Raw genomic sequence first — 20,699 nt, forward strand, 5'->3', positions numbered from 1 at the left:
ATTTACTTGAGTTTCCCTGGTGGCAACAAGTTTCATTTTCTAACCACAATCTTGATAAAGATGTTTGCTCCTCGATTTCCTGTAAGATTTGTTAGTGACTATTTTAAATCTATGCCACATGGTTTTGGTCTCTACAGGAAGGGTGTGAATGCATTGGAGTGTGTGCAGAAAAAGCTTACAAGAATGATTCCAGGGATGAGAAACTTCAGGTATGAGGATGGATTGGAAAATTTGGGACTGTTCTCCTTGGAGAAAAGAAGGCTAAGATGAGGTTTGGTGGAGATGTTCAAAATCATGAAGGGGCTGGACAGAGTAGATAGGGAGAAACTGTTCCCATTCGTAAAGGAATCAAGAATGAGGGGGATTTAAAATCACTTGCAAAAGAAGAAAATGTGATGAGAGAGAAAAAAAACTTTTTCACACAGCGAATGGTTCGGGTCTGGAATGCATGGCCTGGAATTGTGGTGAAGGCAGGTTCAATTGAGGCATTCAAAGATTATATCAAAGAACAAAGAAAAGTACAGCACAGGAACAGACCCTTCGGCCCTCCAAGCCCGTGCTGATCATGATGCCCTAATTAAACTACAAAAAAAATCTTCTGCCCTTACTGTCAATAGAAACAATGCAATTGTAAGGAACACATATGGTTGAGATTCCACTGTATCAGAGGTCAAATGAGTTCTGTTAGCAACCGCCATTTTGTAAAGTGATAATAATTCCAACTTTAGAGATAGAAAACATCTGGCTCAATATCAATAGAAACAATGTGCAAGGGGAGGGAAAAAGGGCAGGGGAATGCCACTAAGCTATTATGTTCATTTGGAGAGTTGGTGCAGACACGATGGGCCGAATGGCCCCCTTCTGCACCACAACAATTCCGTAAACGGTTAACGACTTTGTCAAGCAGCAGAAAACCACCACTCGATTGAGTTTTGTTTTCCAGGATGATTTATTGATTCATATGCCCTGTTATGTAATCAGATTTTCACACACGTCAAGTTAAGTTGGTATGGGAGACAAACAATAAAAGAATGACACCCGGAGAAAGCAAAGTACAGGAACATTCTCAACGTGTTCTGCATTTCAGCAATGAAGGTCAATTTTTCAGACAAGGGGTTCAATTCTGCGAATCACGTAGAGCAGCTAAAGCTTTCCTGAAGATAAATATCTCACCTTTGGAAGCTCTTCAATCTGGTTAGCATCTAAGTAAAGTTCCTCCAAGGTCTTGTCGAAAGGGAAAATCTCTTTGGGCACCTGTTCCAAACTGCAGTGAGAATAGTCCAACACAGTGACAGCTTCTTCTTCTCCCCTTAGACAGCGACATGGCACCAGCCTTCCAAACAAATTACGCTTTGTCGTCATGATTAAGCACTGCAAACAAAAGAGAGATTCAATCAGGCTTTGTAGCTGCAGAAAAATTATTTGTGCGCACTCCATTTCATGCCAAAAATCTTGGAAGAAAATGTACATGAAGCTCCAACGACATCAATGGCAGTGCAGATTTCCCCATAAAGTACAAGTCACTTTGAATTGCTTCTTGTTTAAATGTTCGCCAGTTGCATGTTCAGTATCAATTGGTATTTAGAAATAATTATATGAGCAACAAATTCCAAGAAAAGTCATCCTCGAATTAATTTAATGAAGGTTGTTCAACAACTAGCTAAAAGACAACAGCTTATTACAAGAACATCAATTTGGAACAGGTCTATCACTCAACGACACAGTTCACGGCAAAAATATGTACACAGCCAGCATTAGAATAATGTTTTTTATTTTACCCAGTGTTCCTCAAACAGAGGGTGGATAAATGAAAAATACTTCACATTCCACTGACATCATGCACTAAAAATCTGCATGCTTGGAGCATCTATGTCAATAGATTGTTGAAAGCAATCCTAATGTTCAGTCCAAAGTACTATTTTTTTGGCTAACTATGTTATACTAAAGGGCAGTTGCATCAAATAATTTGGCACTTGGGACTGGGAATAAGATCAAGATCACCTTATTGGGAAAGAGCTGCATTCACGATTTAGCAAAAGGTTGATTTGCGCAATACATCAAAGAGTGGCCTTTGTTGAAGAGATCAGTTTGACAAGTCAAATCACTATATACATCTCGACAAATATGCATGTTTATTTTAAATTCTATAAAAACCAAATGTGATCCAGAGCTGGAAAAGAGGAAAGGGGGAAAGAGAAAAATAAAAAGCATTGCTTCTTCATGTCTTCTCTCAGAATATGATTTACCCATAAGCTGTACCAAATCTAGAATAGAGTTCGAGTGAGATCTCAGTGCTAAAAGGAGCAGTTCACCTGAATCAACTATTCAGTGATTCTTCCCAGCTCGATTGGGGACCTGGGCGACAAAGCTTCCACAGGATGGCGGCACTGGTCATTTTGGTGGATACTCATTTTGAGGCCAGGTCAAAGCAGCTTGTTTGTACTGGTGCTCAATAAGAAGTTTAACAACAACCTGTTGTTAAACTTCTTACTGTGTTTACCCCAGTCCAACGCCAGCATTTCCACATCATGACTACCATCGACACTGGTGCTCAATGCCAGCAATCAAAACCATCTTTTTTTTTTAAACCCCTTTCCTGGGTGAGACTGTTCTTCAATTTGCAGATTCATTTTGCCCTACAATTTTCATCTTTGGTGACCCAGTACATGGGTGCAAAAACATTGGGTGGCTTGCTTCAAGGCCAGGCAAAAATTATTTGGTCGCAGGTCAAGGATGTGGATAAGTCATGGGAAGAGTTACTCCCACTGCTGGACAGCAGCATGGTTGCACAGTGGTTAGCACTGCTGCCTCACAGCGCCAGGGACCCAGGTTCAATTCCGGCTTCGGGTCACTGTCTGTGTGGAGTTTACACAATCTCCCCGTGTCTGCGTAGGTTTCCTTCGAGTGCCCCGGTTTCCTCCCACAGGTTAGGTGGATTAGCCATGCAAAATTGTCCCTGAGTGTCAGGGGAATGAGCAGGGTTAATACGTGGGGGTTACAGGGATAGGACTTGGGATTGTTAGTGTCGGCTCAATGGGCCGAATGACCTCCTCCTCTACTACAGGGATTCTGTGACACTCTTCCAAACTTTCATGCGAGCCTGGGAAAACTGTGGGACAGGATACCAGGGTGTGCACCGGAGTTTCTGAAGCGTTACATGACCAGTGGGCAGTGTCGAACGCACCATGCTTTGACAAAGATAAACAGTTCTTGTTTTAACACTTACGAGTGCATTAGTATTGACTTGGTCCCCTGTATGAGTGGAACCCTTGACTTGAGGAAGGCAGATGTTAAGTTTGCTTTTTTTTTAAAAAATAAATCCTGGTGGCATTGTTTCCCTGCTGATCATGTAACATAGTGCCCAAGTAGAAGAAGTAACTGCAGAGGCAAGCTTTCTTCATTCACCCAACCTCTCCTACCAAGTCTCTCCCACCTTACATTGCAAATTGATTACATGTTACATTTCAAAAGAGGGTAATTTGAAAACATTGAAAGATTTTGGAGCAGCAGAAATTAAATTTGTGCTTCAGATCTTATGACATGTTGAACAACACTCGTCATGCAGCACAAGAGGTGTGGGCAAATCCGGTTCCGAGAGCTTATTGACGTAGATCAAGTAAAAAAAATGAGGTTTCCATTTCCTGCAGTGTGTGCTGCCACATCAGCCATCAATAATCAGCTGTCGGAGAGCCAAAACTATGAAACTCTTGGCCCTGAAATAAAGTCAGCCCTTTTACCATTTGTAAAAAACCACTTTCATAACGAGGCAGGAGGTTTACTTTTGTCACGTAATCTGAACACAGTCTTTTATCGAAGTACAATCCATATACCCATTTTAAAATAGTGAAAATTGTACCTTCAATTTAAAATATCACCAGCAAGTGGCCCCGCTGCCTCGGAAAAGCAGCCAGCATTATCAAGGACCCCACGTACCCCGGACATTCTCTCTTCCACCTTCTTCCGTCGGGGAAAAGATACAGAAGTCTAAGATCACGTACAGACTCAAGAACAGCTTCTTTCCTGCTGCCATCAGACTTTTGAATGGACCTACCTCGTATTAGGCTCATCTCTCCCTACACCCTACCTGTAACTACAACACTATATTCTGCACCCTCTCCTTTTCTTCTCCCCTCTGTACTCTATGATCGGTATGTTTTGTCTGTGTAGCGCACAAAAACAACACTTTTCACTCTATCCCAATACATGTCACAATAATAAATCAAATCTCAATCCACTGTACTACAGAATGGTGGGCTAATGGGTCATTTTTTGCAAACTGGCATACATCAAATTGCAACTCCCGCTGTGTCTCACTATGGAGGAAAGGCCAGGAAGAAAATGCAAGCTGCTCTTTCAAACCACCGACTGAAATTTTCTGTACAGCATTTGCCAAAATTGATGAATATATGCAAAACAGGCTAGAAAAGGGAAAATTGCTGTTCTAACAAAAAACACACACGCGCACAGGTTAAGAGTGGCATAACTGACATGGGCACTTTTGAAAGCATGCCAACAAAAGCTCATGAATACAAACCCACTATTTCACACATATCCTGGAGTGAGCTGGCAAAACAATGGACATTGCGAAAAGGCATTTCAGTGGATCCACCCATCATCAGCATAATGCTAATTCATAGCACCCAGTAGGATTGCACTTGTGTTGGAGAGAGACAGCAACGTTTTCAAGAATGGAATAATTGCTTGATTTTAATTCTTAGTTAAAATGTCACTTTCAACCGACCACAATCCCACCCAGGACCATCCCTGTAACCCCAGGTATTTACCCTAGCTAGTCCCCCTGACAAAAACGGATAATTTAGCATGGCCAATCCACCTAACCCGCACATCTTTGGAGTGTGGGAGGAAACTGGATCACCCGGAGGAAATCCATGCAGACACAGGGGGAACATACAAACTCCGCACAGAGAGTGACCCAAGGCCGGAATTGAATCCAGGTCCCTGGCACTGTGAAGCAGCAGTGCTAACCACTGTGCCACCCTGTGTTTGGAATGTGAGGATTTTGAAGATTTGGGCTGTCTATTTAATTCAAGGCAAAATGGAGGATTGAAAAGGGTCATGTGATTTGCTCCAAATTCAGCTTTCCAATAAAGACTGCCATTCTGTGAACTGTGTTGTAATGTATAATTATGCAGCCGACGTTATTGGTAAATGTTAAAGTTTAATAAAGGTTACTTTTCTTGTAGTTTAGTAGCAGTTGTCCAACAAGCAATGTTCGGTCAATATGGCTTTTAGTTTTAACGTTACAGTAAATGTCTTAAAACTTTAAATCTTGTCATGCAACTCCTTTAAATTGATCACTGGGAACAAACATCTTTCAATAGTATCAATTTCTGCCAGGATCGTAACACCAGAACGTAATTTGTTTAACAGTAAATTGTAGGTTTTCTTGTTAGTTAAATTGCTGTTCTATTGCTTTACAATACTGCTTTGCACAATCAGGGGCAAAGTACAGCTCAAACTCTCAAAACTCACTCAAACTTCTGTGCAGCAACTATTAAACAAATTTCAATTGGTTATGTCACAAACAAAATTTTCCCACCTTCTCCCATCGTCAAACTGTTGACCTCTTATTCAGGTGTATGTCATCACACCCTGTCAGGTTTTAGGCAAACTGGTCATTATTTATGCAACACCTTCATGATCTGTCTCCACAATTATCTATAGAAATAGTAGGGACCTTTGTTAATTCCCTCCTGCAACACCAAGGCCATTTGTAGAACTCCCAACATTGTCACATCCTGGATTAAGTTTAAGTTTATTTATTAGTGTTACAAGTAATTTGCATTAACAATGAAGTTACTGTGAAAATCTCTGAGGCACTACATTCCGGTGCCTGTTCGGATACACTGAGGGAGAACTTAGCATGGCCAATGGAGCCAGGGAGGGGAAGAGAGTAGTATAATGAAGCTGTGTCAGACCTAGTCCCCACGTTCCGGTGCCTGTTTGGGTACACCGAGGGAGAATTTAGCATGGCCAATGCGCCTAACCAGCATGTCTTTTGGACTGTGGGAGGAAACCGGAGCACCCGGAGGAAACCCATGCAGACATGGGGAGAACATGCAGACTCCACACAGACAGTGACCCAAGCCGGGAATCGAACCCGTGGTCCTGGCAGTAGTGCTAATCACTGTACCAACTGAATCATTAACTTCATTGTTCAAATACAAGATATTTTGGCGCACTTTGAACAGCTGCTTACTAATTAAACTAGCCAAGCTAACATGGAAGCTCTGGATTTCCAGCATTAATTTGCTAAACAAAATCAAAGGCTAGCATAAAGTTTGCCTTGTAGGCCATCAACACCCGCACAGCAATCATTTTGTTATTCATTTTGCCTGATGGGTCCTTCTGTGGTGTAATGACTCTTATAATTCTACTTCTATTCCGAAATTCCATTCCATTGGCTCAGCCATGACGATGAGATAAAGTTACTCAACTTTGTTGCGATCCGCACATGAACTAGCTTGACTGCTTCAATCATCTGGATCCCTTTCTGTGACAAGTCATTTTTTGGACTTCCGTGACTTCTTGTTCCACATTCCTCTGTGTCAGACCATGAAATTATTTCCATTGAAACACGAACAGACCAACGCAGTCATCGTTCTTTGATCTTCTACCACGCTCTTAATCAAGTAATTAGGGCATTTAAGCCCCTAAAGCCAAAAAGAGCCAATTCTGACCAACTGCACAAAAACTTCACATTCTTAGGAACTACACAAATAGCAGATTATGGCAGGCATTTTTATTTTGCAAATACAAAATAACTCATCCTCCCTTTGATTTTCAGAGTTGACAGCTTCCTAGCCCTGATGACGTGCGCACAATATTTTAATATGCCAACAGACTTCTAGTGATTTGACTTGGTGCCATGGAAAGTGCTGACCAGGATAAATACGGTGAAATAATTGTTCTACCCTTTTCAGAGTTGCTGGTCTCTGGCATCTTGACTATGACTTGCAAGCTTGCATGGGACACAATAGGGACTAACTCTCATTCTCCCTGCTTATGGCCCAGTGCTTTGAAGTTAGGAGTGTTTTACGTCACAAAAGGCATTTCGCAGGAATTTGAGAAAATGCTTTTCCACAGATAATCCAAGGCATTTGAAAAAAAGACATGTAGCAATGGATTACTACATCCAGTTTACTACAGGGAAACCAGGTTTTCTAATGGCTTAAGCTGCTAAATTCAGCATGTGGTGGGCCATTGAGACAGCAAGACCCCACATTCTAGTCTATGAATGTGATTGAATAGATTGGGACTTTATTCCCTGGAGCGTAGAAGAATGAGGGGAGATTTGATAGAGGTGTATAAGATTTTGATGGGTATAGAGTGAATGCAAGTAGGCTTTTTCCACTGAGGCTAGGGGAGAAAAAAACCAGAGGGCATGGGTTAAGGGTGAAAGGAGAAAAGTTTAAAGGGAATATTAGGGGGGGCTTCTTCACGCAGAGAGTGGTGGGAGTGTGGAATGAGCTGCCGGATAAAGTGGTAAATGCATTTGTAGAACTCCCAACATTGTCACATCTTGGATTAAGTTTAAGTTTATTTATTAGTGTTACAAGTAACTTGCATTAACAATGAAGTTACTGTGAAAATCTCTGAGGCACTACATTCCGGTGCCTGTTCGGATACACTGAGGGAGAACTTAGCATGGCCAATGGAGCCAGGGAGGGGAAGAGAGTAGATGTATAATGAAGCTGTGTCAGACCTAGTCCCCACGTTCCGGTGCCTGTTTGGGTACACCGAGGGAGAATTTAGCACGGCCAATGCACCTAACCAGCATGTCTAACCAGCACTTCTAACATTTAAGAAAAACTTGGACGGGTTCATGGATGAGAGGGGTGTGGAGGGATATGGTCCAAGTGCAGGTCAGTGGGACCAGGCAAAAAATGGTTCGGCACAGGCAAGAAGGGCCAAAGGGCCTGTTTCTGAGCTGTAATTTTCTATGGTTCAACGGAATCTATCAATATTAACTTGGAATCACAATCACCACAGTGACTACACACCGTAGGCACAGAATAAAAGTGGACTGCCCAAACTAATGCTACTAATTCAATCCAGTTTCTCTCTGTGGAAAGCAAGAGCATCTGTGGAAAATCTAAAGTGGCTCCACTATGATGTTTGGCATTCTTGACTTTCTCTAACATGCCAAAATTGTGAGCACTGGTTAAGATACAAGTGAACTGTTGATAACCCTCGAGACTATGCTTCGATAGGATCCATCACCTTCAGGACAGCAAGCAAGTGGGGGGAAAAGGCAAAAGTAAGGAAATGGGCACATGATGATAATGTTTTAGATGCTAAAAGATGACTGGAAAACAATACAACCAAGCATGACTTCTTCTTCAAAAAAAAGAGTCCAGTCAAGTGATAGAATAGAAAACATTGATTCTTGCACTTGGCAAGGACGAATTAGGAAATTCTCCAAACTAAGGTAATGTCTATCCTCCCAATCAATTTGCGTCCTGCTATACACAGCTGTAGACAGCATTCTAAGATCTTTAATTATTTGGTATTATACCTTAAGATTCTGAAACTGGGTAAATGAAAAATAGTGTTTTCTTTTTAACAATCCCATTTTCGAGAGTTACCAGAAACAATTCCTGATCAACAAACAAACATTGGAAATCAAAGAAAACAGAAAATGCTGCAAACATTCGGCAGGCCAGCCAGCGACTGGAGAGAGCACAGCTGGGCCAACCTTTCAGGTGCAGGCCCACCTTGAGCACAATTTCCTAAATTAATTTCAAGTTTGGTGAAGAGGTAGACTGCTCAAGGCAAATTCAAAACGTTTTATTCATCAGCCATGCACCAAACAAGGCTCCGGTTGCGATATTTTCCACAAGTTAAAGCTTGAAATAAATTAAAACGACTGCGTAGAAAATTCACTTAGTCAAACTCTCGAGCTGGACTGGTTCCAGAAGACAAGCGGCAACACCCCAACCCCCCCCCAGGCAGCAAACGCATACTTCCTGTTGCACTATACCAAACTATTGATGCAAGAACAAGTTAATTTTCACACATTAGCTCTTTGAAGATTCAGATTTTTCCAATACTCACCAAGCTAATCAGTTCTGCGTAGTAGTAAAACAGGGTGTTTCAAAAGGGATGCTGGTGTGATATTAGTTTTCTATTGTTTCACACGCAATAATTAATTTTTTTCTTTCAATTTTCAATATTATTTATGACAATCAATAATTTACTGAATTCAAATTTCACTACCTGCCATGGTGCGGTCCAAATCTGGACCCCAAGAGCATTACCCTGGTTACTAATCTAGCAACAATACCTTATCTCTGCCTCGCCAATAATATAATACAAGGAAGTGTGAAGTTATTCACTTTGGTTTGGAGAAAAGTAAAGTATTTTCGTAAAAAATTAGAAACTTTTAAGTGTTGGTGTTGAAAGAAACTTGGATATGCTCATACAAGGAACAGAGTTAGCATGCAGGTTTTTAAAAAATTCATTTGTGGGACATGGGTGTTGCACACTGGCCAGCATTTATTACAGTAAGTCTCACAACACCAAGTCCAACAGGTTTATTTGGTAGCAAACGCCACTAGCTTTCGGAACGCTGCTCCTTCGCCGGGTGACGAACCTGACGAAGGAGCAGCGCTCCGAAAGCTAGTGGCAGTTGCTACCAAATAAACCTGTTGGACTTTAACCTGGTGTTGAGACTTCTTACTGTGTTTACCCCAGTCCAATGCCGGCATCTCCACATCAGCATTTATTAACCATCCCTAGTTGCCCGAGGACAGTTGCGAGTCAATCACATTGCTGTGGCTCTGGAGTCACATGTAGGCCAGACCAGGTAAGGGTGGCAGATTTCCTTCCCTAAAGGATATCAGTGAGCTATTAAAAGTCTAGCACGAGGCTGTCGCCTCCCCAGCAAGCATTAGGAAGGCAAATTGCATGTTGGCCTTTATTGCGAAGGGATTAGAGTAGAAGAATAAATAGGTCCTGCTGCGTTTGTACAGAAATACTGAAATATTGTGATGTCCGGGACAGCGACCGGTGGCGGCAGGGGAGTGGGTTCGGCACTTAGAATTTTTTGGTAACATTGCCCCTTGAGTAAATTGAGCACATAATCTCCGAGTTTAGAAGCATGAAGGGCAATCTCATTTAAGCATACAAGAATCTAAAGGGGCGGATGCCGAGAGCTTGTTTCTGCTGGTCTGGGAGTGTAGAACAAAGGGGCACAATCTCAGGATAGATCGTTTGGGACTGCAATGAGGAGAAATTACTCAAAGGATTGTGAATCTTTGGAATTCTCTACCCAGCGGGTTGTGAATACATTAAAGACTGGATTGACAGGTCTTTGGTCTCTCAGGGAATCAAGGAAAACAGGAAATAGGTAGGAAAGTGGAGTTGGCAAGATCAGCCATGATGGTATTGAATGGTACAGCAGGCTCGATGGGCCGTGTAGTCTACCCTGCCCCAATTTCGTGTTCTTAAAGAAAGGTAGCAATTGCAGCAAATTTGTTACTTTTGCACAACGGTAATCTGATAGGCAATATGAATAGGCAAATGAATCTATTGAGGTATTAAGAGGAAGTGCTAACTCAAGAACAAGTTTCCACTGTGTCACCCTCACACCTATAATTAGAGCAAGTTTGAGCACTCACCGCAAGCACTCGGTTTATACAAATATTGTAATCTGATATATTAAGTGGCATTTATTAAATGCACGTTTTCATAATAATGCTGGGAACACTTAAACAGAAGAGAGGCAATGATTGTGAAATTGCCCGAAGTTTCCCAGAACCTTAAATCTTGGGAGTTCATCGGGGAAAGAGCACTGTGAGAACAGTCGCGAGAGGTACCTCAGGAAGCAGTCATCTGTTTCAGTGTTAATTATAAACGGCTGTGGAATGGTTGGCCGGAGAGCAATATCATGCATCAGTGGTAAACAGTAGAAGCCTATATGGAAATCAGCCCTCATGCAATTATTAGCTGCCCATTCTGTCCAATGTCTGTTATTTCAACTTGCAACAAAATTCAAAGCAACGCTAAACAAAAAAGCACACCTCTGATAAAGGGCATTTTTTCTGGCAGACAATGGACAAAAACAGTGGAAGATTTACAGTACAAACTATTAATAATCTATGAAAAGGATTCCTTCCAATCACATTTTAAGTTGTGTTCCAAGGTGAAAGGCTGAAGTAACATTGCACCAAGATGAAATTAACATGTACAATTGATGAGAAAAGATTTTTTTTTACGCAGAGTGTGAGGTGTCTGGAATTCACTGCCCAAGTTGGTGGTGAAGGCAGAAACCCCAAACTCTTAAAAAGTACCTTGGATCTGCACCTTAAGTGCTGTAAGCTACAGGGCTATGGGCCAAGTGCAGGAAGGTGGAATTAGAAAGGGCACCTGGGTGTCCTCAGGCTGGCATGGACAAAATGGGCTAAATGGCCTCCTTCTGTGCTTTAACTTTTCTATGGTTTCTAACCTCTAGACCAGGTAAAACAGGAAGCAAGTTGTGGGTTGCAGGAGCAAGGATGGTCCAAGGATGTTTTCAGGCCCATGCGAAGTAAATGAGTTGGGATACCGTACAAGCAGTCTCAAATGCCCAAGGAGGAGAAAGATGCCATTTAAATGCAACTCCCTTTAGATCACAATAATACTGAAAAATTCATGAAAGGGGGAAGACAGACAGTCCATCATCACACTTGTACAAGAACTGTAAGAGAGCCTTAGAAATAGCTTGCTGACAATGCAAACACAATAGGAAACAAAGATCACCTATATTTTCTAATGCTGACAGACCATTTCCTGTATTGCCCGTTCCTATTTCTGTCAACTTTCTAATGCCTCGTCTAAGAGCAAGGAGAATACGAGAAAAGCATCCTCATAACTGGAACAGTTAAGTGCTAGAAGGACATGCTACGAGAATCAAGAATTGTTAAGCAGGCAGTGGTGGTGCACAGGAGGAATGCAAAGGAGAGCATGTCCCATAATTGAAGAAACAAATCTTTTTGAATGTAATCTTGGCAATTGAAGATAAAAGGAGATAATGAGGTCAAAAATGTTGATAGACAAAGTATCTGGGGCAAGTATTCATATCCCTGCAGGAGTTGGTGCCTTCAGGGGAGGAAGAACATTGGAATTCCTAAGTACAAAATGCATAATTATATCTGAATCATTCAATCTTGATCTCGCAATGAGAAAAAGTCCACAAGCACATCTGATACAAAAACACAAGATGAGGCAAACATGGTTTTGGAAGCACGACAAACGCTCGTCTCTTGTCAGATCAGAAAAGAATTACTGGAATATCGTCAAGTGACTGCATTGGTGGATTTGGCCAGCAGACAGCCTACATGACTGTCCCAAAACACAAGGTTTCACATTAACAGCTGCCGAAGACAAAGCAGCAGACATAATTGATGACAACTTAGCCAACTCGGCTTGAACTTGGCCGAGCATCAGAAAAGAAATGAACAATGTCAAAAACCCTGTCTGGGTAGCAAAGAACAGTGTTCCAATTAGTCACGTCATCAGAGTGCACTTACATGGGATCGCCAGACCAAGTGACCCGACTGTGGAGGAAATTCAAAAGCTAAAGAGTGGCAGAAAGTAGTTGAAAGTACAAACATGCAGAGTGCACATGGGCTTGAAATGAAATTATTTTGCACTTCTTTTAAGTGGGAACTGAATAGATTTTGGTCTAATTCCTGGTTAATGACCAAGCTGCTTCCAACTACAATGAGAATGGAGCTGATAGGGGCTCAATAACGTTTATTCACCGGAAGGTAGCTTTTAAATAAAGGCATTGGTAACAACAATAAAAACAGCTTGCAATTATAAAGCCCTTTTAAGGTCGTAAAACATCCAATCACCAGAATATTATAAGCAAAATTTGGCTCCAAACAACAGGAGGCATTTGAACAGCTGACCAAAAGTTTGGTCAAAGAGGTAAGTTTTAACGGAGTGTCTTAAAAGTAGGAGAGAGAGAGGTAGCGAGGTTTAATGGGGGAATTCCAGAGCTTGGAGCCTAGGGCAGCTGAAAGTACAGCTGACCATGGTGAAGCAATTAGAAGCTGCTCGAGAGGCGAAAGCTGGAGTTGCAGAGGGAGGGGCAAAGCTACGGAAGGATTTGAAAAGCGAGTGAGAATTTTAAGGTTGAAGCATTTCCAGATCAAGAGCCAACGTAGGTACAGGGACAGTGGGTGAGCAGGGGTGGCTGCGAGTTAGGATACAACGCACAACAGATTTTTGGAGGGGCTCAAGTTTACAGAGGAGGTGGGACGCCAGTTAGGGAAGCACTGGAATAATTAAATCTGGGAAATAGCAAAGGCTGAAGAAATTCAGCATTTCCGCTACGGCTCTCACCAACTTTTACAGATGCACCATAGAAAGCATTCTTTCTGGATGTATCACAGCTTGGCATGGCTCCTGCTCTGACCAAGACCACAAGAAACTACAAAGGGTCGTGAATGCAGCCCAGTCCATCACGCAAACCAGCCACCCATCCATCGACTCCGTCTACACTTCCCGCTGCCTCGGCATAGCAGCCAGCATAATCAAGGACTCCACGCACCTCTGACATACTCTCTTCCACGTTCTTCCGTCGGGAGTAGGATACAAAAGTCTGAGAACACGTACCATTGACTCCGACAGTGCAAAAGGAGGCCATTCGGCCCATCGAGTCTACACCAACCACAATCCCACCCAAGCCCCATCCCCCTGACACTAAGGGGCAATTTAGCATGGCCAATCAACCTAACTCGCACATCTTTGGGCTTTAAGAGGAAGATATCCACTCCATCTGACGAAGGAGCAGTGCTCCGAAAGCTTATGGTATTTGCTACCAAATAAACCTGTTGGACTTTAACCTGGTGTTGTGAGACTTCTTACTTTAAGAGGAAACCAGAGCACCCGGATGAAACGCACGCAGACACGGGGAAAATGTGCAAACGCCACAGACAAGCCAGGAATTGAACCGGGTCCCTGGCGCTGTGAGGCAGCAGTGCTAACCACTGTGCCACCGTACCAACCGACTCAAGGACAGTTTCTTTCCTGCTGCCATCAGGCTCTTGAATGGATCTATTATATATTAAGCAGATCTTTCTCTTCACCCTCTCCTCTACTTCTCCCCTATGTACTCTATGAAGGGTATGTTTTTGTCTGTAAAGCATGCAAGAAACAATACTTTTCACTGTGTCCCAATACATGTGATAATACTAAATCAAATCAAATCAATGAGGATTTCAGCAGCCGTCGATAGAGGACCAGAATCAGGCAAAGCTAGGCAGGTGGTTATTACAAGAGGCTTGCATTTATGTAATGCTTTGCACCACCACCGAAGTCTCAAAGTACGGGGCACGGGGCCAAATGAAATATTTTCTGATGTAATGTAGGAGATGCAGTAGCTAATTTGTGCTCAGCAAACCCTCATAAACAACAATGTATGAATGATTGAATGGTATGGTTTTTTGCAATGTTAATTGAGGGATAAATATTGACCAGATCCACACTGATAACTCCCCTGCTCTTCTTCAAAACAGGGCCATGGGATCTTTTACATCCACCCAAGCAGGTCGAGGTCTCATCTGCTCCCTCAGTACTGCACCAGAAAAATCAGCCTTAATTTTTGCACTCAAGGCCTGGAGTGGGACTTGAACCCAGAACCTTGCAACTCAGAAGCGGGTGTGCTAGCAACTGAGCAATGGTTGACGCAATCTACCTTCAATCTGAATCAATCATGGGGTGGGTGGAAGACATGAATTTAAAAATTGCAAAACCAGTCTGGAAACTTTTCCTTCATGTGCACCAGTCAATTTATGCAGAAATTACTGCCTTCAAAATTATCATGTTAGTTATCTGATCTCAAGAGTTTCATAGTTGCAGGGAGCAGCGGGGAATACACAGCTGCATGGAGCACTGTGCTGGAACATTTTGAAATCTAGCAGGAGGGACGAGAGTGTGTCAAATAAGGAGTAGGTTTTTTGCATTGGTTGGTCCTTTCACCTGTTGCCTTTCATCTTGTCCAAAAACCAAACAAGCTTACATAAAAGAGGCAAACTCTTCACTGATCAGATGGTAAACTTGTTAGGCTGTTATTCCACGGATTCTAAATTACTAGAATCTTGGCACATACCTGTGCAAACCTTGGATTCTAACAGCAAAATATTGCAGTACCCAAAGAAAAATATTGCATTAATCCATTAATAAAAAATTGTCAGGCACATCAAATATTCACAAGGTTTAACTAATTAGCATGCTTTCTTCTGTGCGACTACCCTACTGTTCTCAAGTTCTGCAATTACAGCATTTATTTATATAATCCTTTTAAAAATGGTAAGAATGTCCCATGGCACAATTACGAGTCACTCTGAAGTTTCATCTGCTGAGGATAATCCTAATTTTCACAAAAATATTAGAATCATAGAAAATTACAGCTCAGAAACAGGCCTTTTGGCCCTTCTTGTCTGTGCTAAACCATTTTTTGCCGAGTCCCACTGACCTGCACTTGGACCATATCCCTCCACACCCCTCTCATCCATGAACCCGTCCAAGTTTTTCTTAAATGTTAAAAGTGACCCCGCATTTACCACTTTATCCAGCAGCTCATTCCACACTCCCACCACTCTCTGCGTGAAGAAGCCCCCCCTAATATTCCCTTTAAACTTTTCTCCTTTCACCCTTAACCCATGCCCTCTGGTTTTTTTCTCCCCTAACCTCAGCGGAAAAAGCCTGCTTGCATTCACTCTATCTATACCTATCAAAATCTTATACACCTCCATCAAATCTCCCCTCAATCTTCTACGCTCCAGGGAATAAAGTCCCAACCTATTCAATTTCTCTCTGTAACTCAGCTTCTCAAGTCCCGGCAACATCCTTGTGAACCTTCTCTGCACTCTTTCAACCTTATTTACATCCTTCCTGTAACTAGGTGACCAAAACTGTACACAATACTCCAAATTCGGCCTCACCAATGCCTTATATAACCTTACCATAACACTCCAACTTTTATACTCTATACTCCGATTTATAAAGGCCAATGTACCAAAGGCACTCTTTACGACCCTATTCACCTGTGACGTCACTTTTAGGGAATTCTGTACCTGTATTCCCAGATCCCTCTGTTCAACTGCACTCTTCAGAGTCCTACCATTTACCCTGTACGTTCTACTTTCGTTTGTCCTTCCAATGTGCAATTTCTCACACTTGTCTGCGTTAAATTCCATTTGCCATTTTTTAGCCCATTTTTCTAGTTGGTCCAAATCCCTCTGCAAGCTTTGAAAACCTTCCTCACTGTCCACTACACCTCCAATCTTTGTATCATCAGCAAACTTGCTGATCCAATTTACCACATTATCATCCAGATCATTGATATAGATGACAAACAACAATGGACCCAATACCGATCCCTGCGGCACACCAGTAGTCACAGGCCTCCACTCAGAGAAGCAATCCTCCACAACCACTCTCTGGCTTCTTCCATTGAGCCAGTGTCTAATCCAATTTACTACCTCCCCATGTATACCTAGCAACTGAACCTTCCTAACTAACCTCCCATGATGGAGTGTATTGTGTAATTTACTTTAGGTATATCATCACAGAGTACAGGGAAAAAAACGAAAGCACTGGTTTACAGTGTGCAACTGATCAAACTACCTTGTGACCTTTTATGGTGTACAACCCACCTCCAAGTGACATTTAGTTGGTTTGCCGTTGTACCTCATCTGTTTCTGAAGGTCCGATAGACATCTGCATCAAACTTCTAGCTCTGTCCAACATATTGTCACCTTTTACTTAAGACAACTTCCATTCTCTTTTCAAGCTTCTGCATCATTCCCTATACCATGCTCTGCAACAGCTTTTCTGGACCTGGTTTTTCATGTATCTGAAACTTTTGATGTGAGCAGATACACAGTAATAAAAAAAAACAACCAAATGCATAAATACATAGCTGCAATGTGAACAGAGCACAACAGGATACAATGGTTTGTGGTAAGCTACTCATGATGTGGCAGACATACTTGTGCTGCAACATGACTTATGCCACTCATACTAAGCAATTATTTTCTGGAAACAACATCCCAATTATGTTCTCAACATGAATAACCACATAAAGTGAATATAACGCCATTAAATTCAGAACAGCACTTCAGTATAACTTAGTGCATTTACTGTGTTATTCAACATGTGACACGCAATATATTGGACAAAAAGGACAGAGTTAAACAGTCACTGAGGAAAATACAACACATTTGAAATGATTTGCAAGTAAATTAGTTTCAAATGCTGTGCGGCATCTTTCTGCTCTTGTTTTTGATGAGTTTTTTTTACTTCGATTCATCTTAGGAATTTTTACTGAACACTGATGAAAGAAGCTGGATTTATTAAATCAAAAATGAAGTCTAACATTCTATGTATGGAAGGTGGTAGCGTAATGGTCTTGTCACTGGACTAGTAATCCAGAAACCCAGGGTGATGCTCTGGGGACCCAGGTTTGAACCCCAACATGGCAGATGGTGAAATTTGAATTCAACCAACATCTGGAATTAAAAATCTAATGATGACCATGAAATCATTGCCGATTGTCGTAAAAACACCATCCGGTTCACTAATGTCTTTTAGGAAAATAAATTTGCTGTCCTTACCTGGTCTGGCCTACATGTGACTCCAGATTCACAGCAATTTTCGATGACTCTTATTTACCTTCTGAAATGGTCCAGTAAGCGACTCAATTCAAGGGTAACTAGGGATGGGCAATAAATGCTGGCCTCGTCAGTGATGCCCACATCCCATAAATGAATATAAATATATTCTATCAAAACAAATTGTTCTATTCACGAAAGAGTGTAAGAATAAGGGTCAATTAAATTTAACATTACAGAAGTGATGTTGAAGATCCCCATTTATTGGTGCAAAGCCACAAATCCTGCAGCAAGTGCAAAGCTACTGAATACACTAGCTACTTGTTAATGAGTAATAAGCTAGCGCAGGACAACTATTTTACCAAGTGAAAATGTTTTAATGGTGACACAACCTTAAATCTTAAGGAAGTTATATATCGGTGCTGCATAAAGAACAAAGGTCTACGAATATGTATGAAATCTCAGCATGTGACAATAATCAGTTATCGAGAAGAAAATCATAAGGTCAGAAGTAGGGAAATTCACTGGTGAATGCATGGTGTTCAGTACCAATTCGCAATTCCTCAGATACTGAAGCAGTCCGTGCCCACATTCAGCAAGACCTGGATAACATCCAGTCTTGGGCTGATGAGTTACAAGCAACATCTGCACCACACAAGTACCACCATTTTTAACAAGGGAGAATCGAAGCATCATCTATTGTCATCCTGAGATTACCACTGATCAAAAACTAAACTGGACCAGCCACATAAATATTATAGCTACAAGAGTAAGTCAGGGGCTAGGAATTCTGCAGTGACCTACTCACCTTCGGACTCCCCAAAGCTTAGCAATTGTTTACAAGGCAAAAGTTGCACTTGCCTGGAAGAGGACAGATCCAAAATCATTCAAGAAGTTCCACATCATGAGGACAAAGCTTGATCATCAACCCATCCTCCGCCTTAAACATTCACGCTCTCTTACTGCAGTGTTTGCTCAAGCCTTCTTTGACATTACCTTCCAAACCTGTGACCTCTAGCACCAAAGAGAACAAGGGCAGCAGACACATGGGAACATCACCTATAAATCTCCCTCCAAGGCACACCCCATTGCTCCCGAGCATCACCTTCAGTGTATCTCACGTGGACTGCAACAATTGAAAGCAATGGCTCACCAGCACCTTCAAGGACAATTAAAGAGGGCAACAAATGTTGGCCTTGCTAGCATTGCTCACACGCCATAAGAAAACAGAAAACAAAATTGTGTTTCTGAATTTGAAGAAAGGAAAAGTCACAGGAGTGAATAGGCAATAACTATCCTTTGCTTTGTCCTTTAGTATACAAGACTGCAATTTATCAGTCCAGTTACTGCAACTTAAACAATGAAAGCACTAAAGTAAACATTAAATGTTATGCTTAAATGTACGGTATTTGTTGCTAAATCATAGTCTTTAATTTAAACTTATCCACTTTACGACTACCTGGACATTCAGTTAGAAATATGGTTTCAAGATCAAATGGCTTTCAAACTAAGTACAAAATCCCAGTTCTGGGATGTTTCCCCATTATCACATAGTAGCCCACCAGCTCTTCATTTAAGCTAGGTTTAGAAACAAAAAATGAATATTTTTGTACCAATTTGCATCGTAGGAGAACATTAGAATATTTCAAACCATATGCTCCCCAAATCTTTCAAACCATATACTCCCCTAATCTTTCAAACAGTACACTCCCCTAGTATTTCATTCTCTGAAGTAACTTCTCATATTTTTCCCCAAAGAGCTTCGGGGCAAGTCACACCACCTGTCAGTGCTGCCTAATAGTTGACAGCCAAATGGGAATTCAGTTTAGCATTCTCAAAATCTCATTGGTGGCGTGCACAATACCAGCAACAAATGGAAAACTAACAAGTCAAACAAAGAAAGCAGACTGCAGGATGATGATGCTACAGCTAATGATAACCAATCCTGAACACTGTGTAGCAGCGTCTGCTTCATAAAAGACCAGGGCTCAATCACATGCATATCAGAATCTAATATCACAACAAAGTCAAAGAAATTAAATGATCCCAAATAGCACATTTTAGAAAATCTTTCCTTATGCGCGTTTCATCCATTGTACTAATCATTTAGATAACTTAACGGCTAGAAAATTAATTTCACTGGAACTTCCATAATCTTTTAAAGCCTGCAAGTGAACCATTGATTTTCAGGGGTAAATATTTAAAGCTACAGCATCTCCATTGCTTCTACACCTACGTGCAAGAATGATAGTGGTTGCACAAAATGTAGGATCATTTATAAGATTGCAGCTCACACCTTGTGCAGGTTTACGAAATGGCATTTAATTATAACACTTTTTAAATGAGCTTCATAGCTGTTTTCTTCTGTACCCTCATATCTTATCCTGTTTGTAACTATTCCTATCAGGAGATCTGCTGCCTTGGTATGTCGATGACTTTCCTTGACTATGGGGCTATATTGTGCGAGGGTCCCAGAGGTGATGGCTATTTGCCTTTTTGAATATTATGACAGTGCCATGGATGTGGCACTCGCCTTCTGAGGCATTGTCCTAATAACTTGTCAGAGTCTTTTGCCTCATAAATGAACATACACAGGAATGTAGGTTGAACAGTTTCTTATCTGTGTTGTAGATTATTAACTGTTTAACTGACACCTTAAATCTAAAACCAAAACCATTCCAATCAGCCATGGAGCTTCAGTGCGCAGATAATACTTACGTGACGCTCACTCAGAAACTGAGTTCCAGGTCATTATCGACTCCTTCTCCGAAGCTTATGACAAAATGGGCCTTTCACTAAACACCCCCAAAAAAACTACGGTCCCATTCCAACCAGTTTACAGAGTAATACCTACTCTTAGGAATTAAGGTCAACCACAAGATCCTGGAATATATGGACTGTTTTTCATATCATGGGAGGTAACTCTTGCTGAAGGCAGACATCACCTCCAATGCGCCAGCTCAGCCTTCAGCTTGACTGAGGAAAAAGTGTATTTCAGCACCAGGATCTTAAACAAGAGACAGAGGTCATGGTTTATGGGCATGCTGCTAAATGCTTCAGAGGCTTGGACAA

At 41.6% G+C, this 20,699-nt stretch overlaps 1 protein-coding gene across 3 annotated transcripts in view; it reads right to left on the reverse strand.

Moving 5' to 3' along the window:
• erbin (erbb2 interacting protein) overlaps positions 1-20,699 on the reverse strand; it is a 247,254-nt gene that overhangs the window by 144,530 nt on the left and 82,025 nt on the right. For all 3 annotated transcript variants that reach the window (XM_078215035.1, XM_078215036.1, XM_078215034.1), the window contains exon 2: positions 1,174-1,371. In XM_078215035.1, the coding sequence (XP_078071161.1) occupies positions 1,174-1,362 (189 nt within the window). In that variant the 5' untranslated portion in view covers positions 1,363-1,371. The remainder of the gene's footprint in view (positions 1-1,173; positions 1,372-20,699) is intronic.

This window comes from Mustelus asterias, chromosome 6 (genome assembly GCF_964213995.1).
Source record: "Mustelus asterias chromosome 6, sMusAst1.hap1.1, whole genome shotgun sequence".
Lineage (NCBI taxonomy): Eukaryota > Metazoa > Chordata > Chondrichthyes > Carcharhiniformes > Triakidae > Mustelus > Mustelus asterias.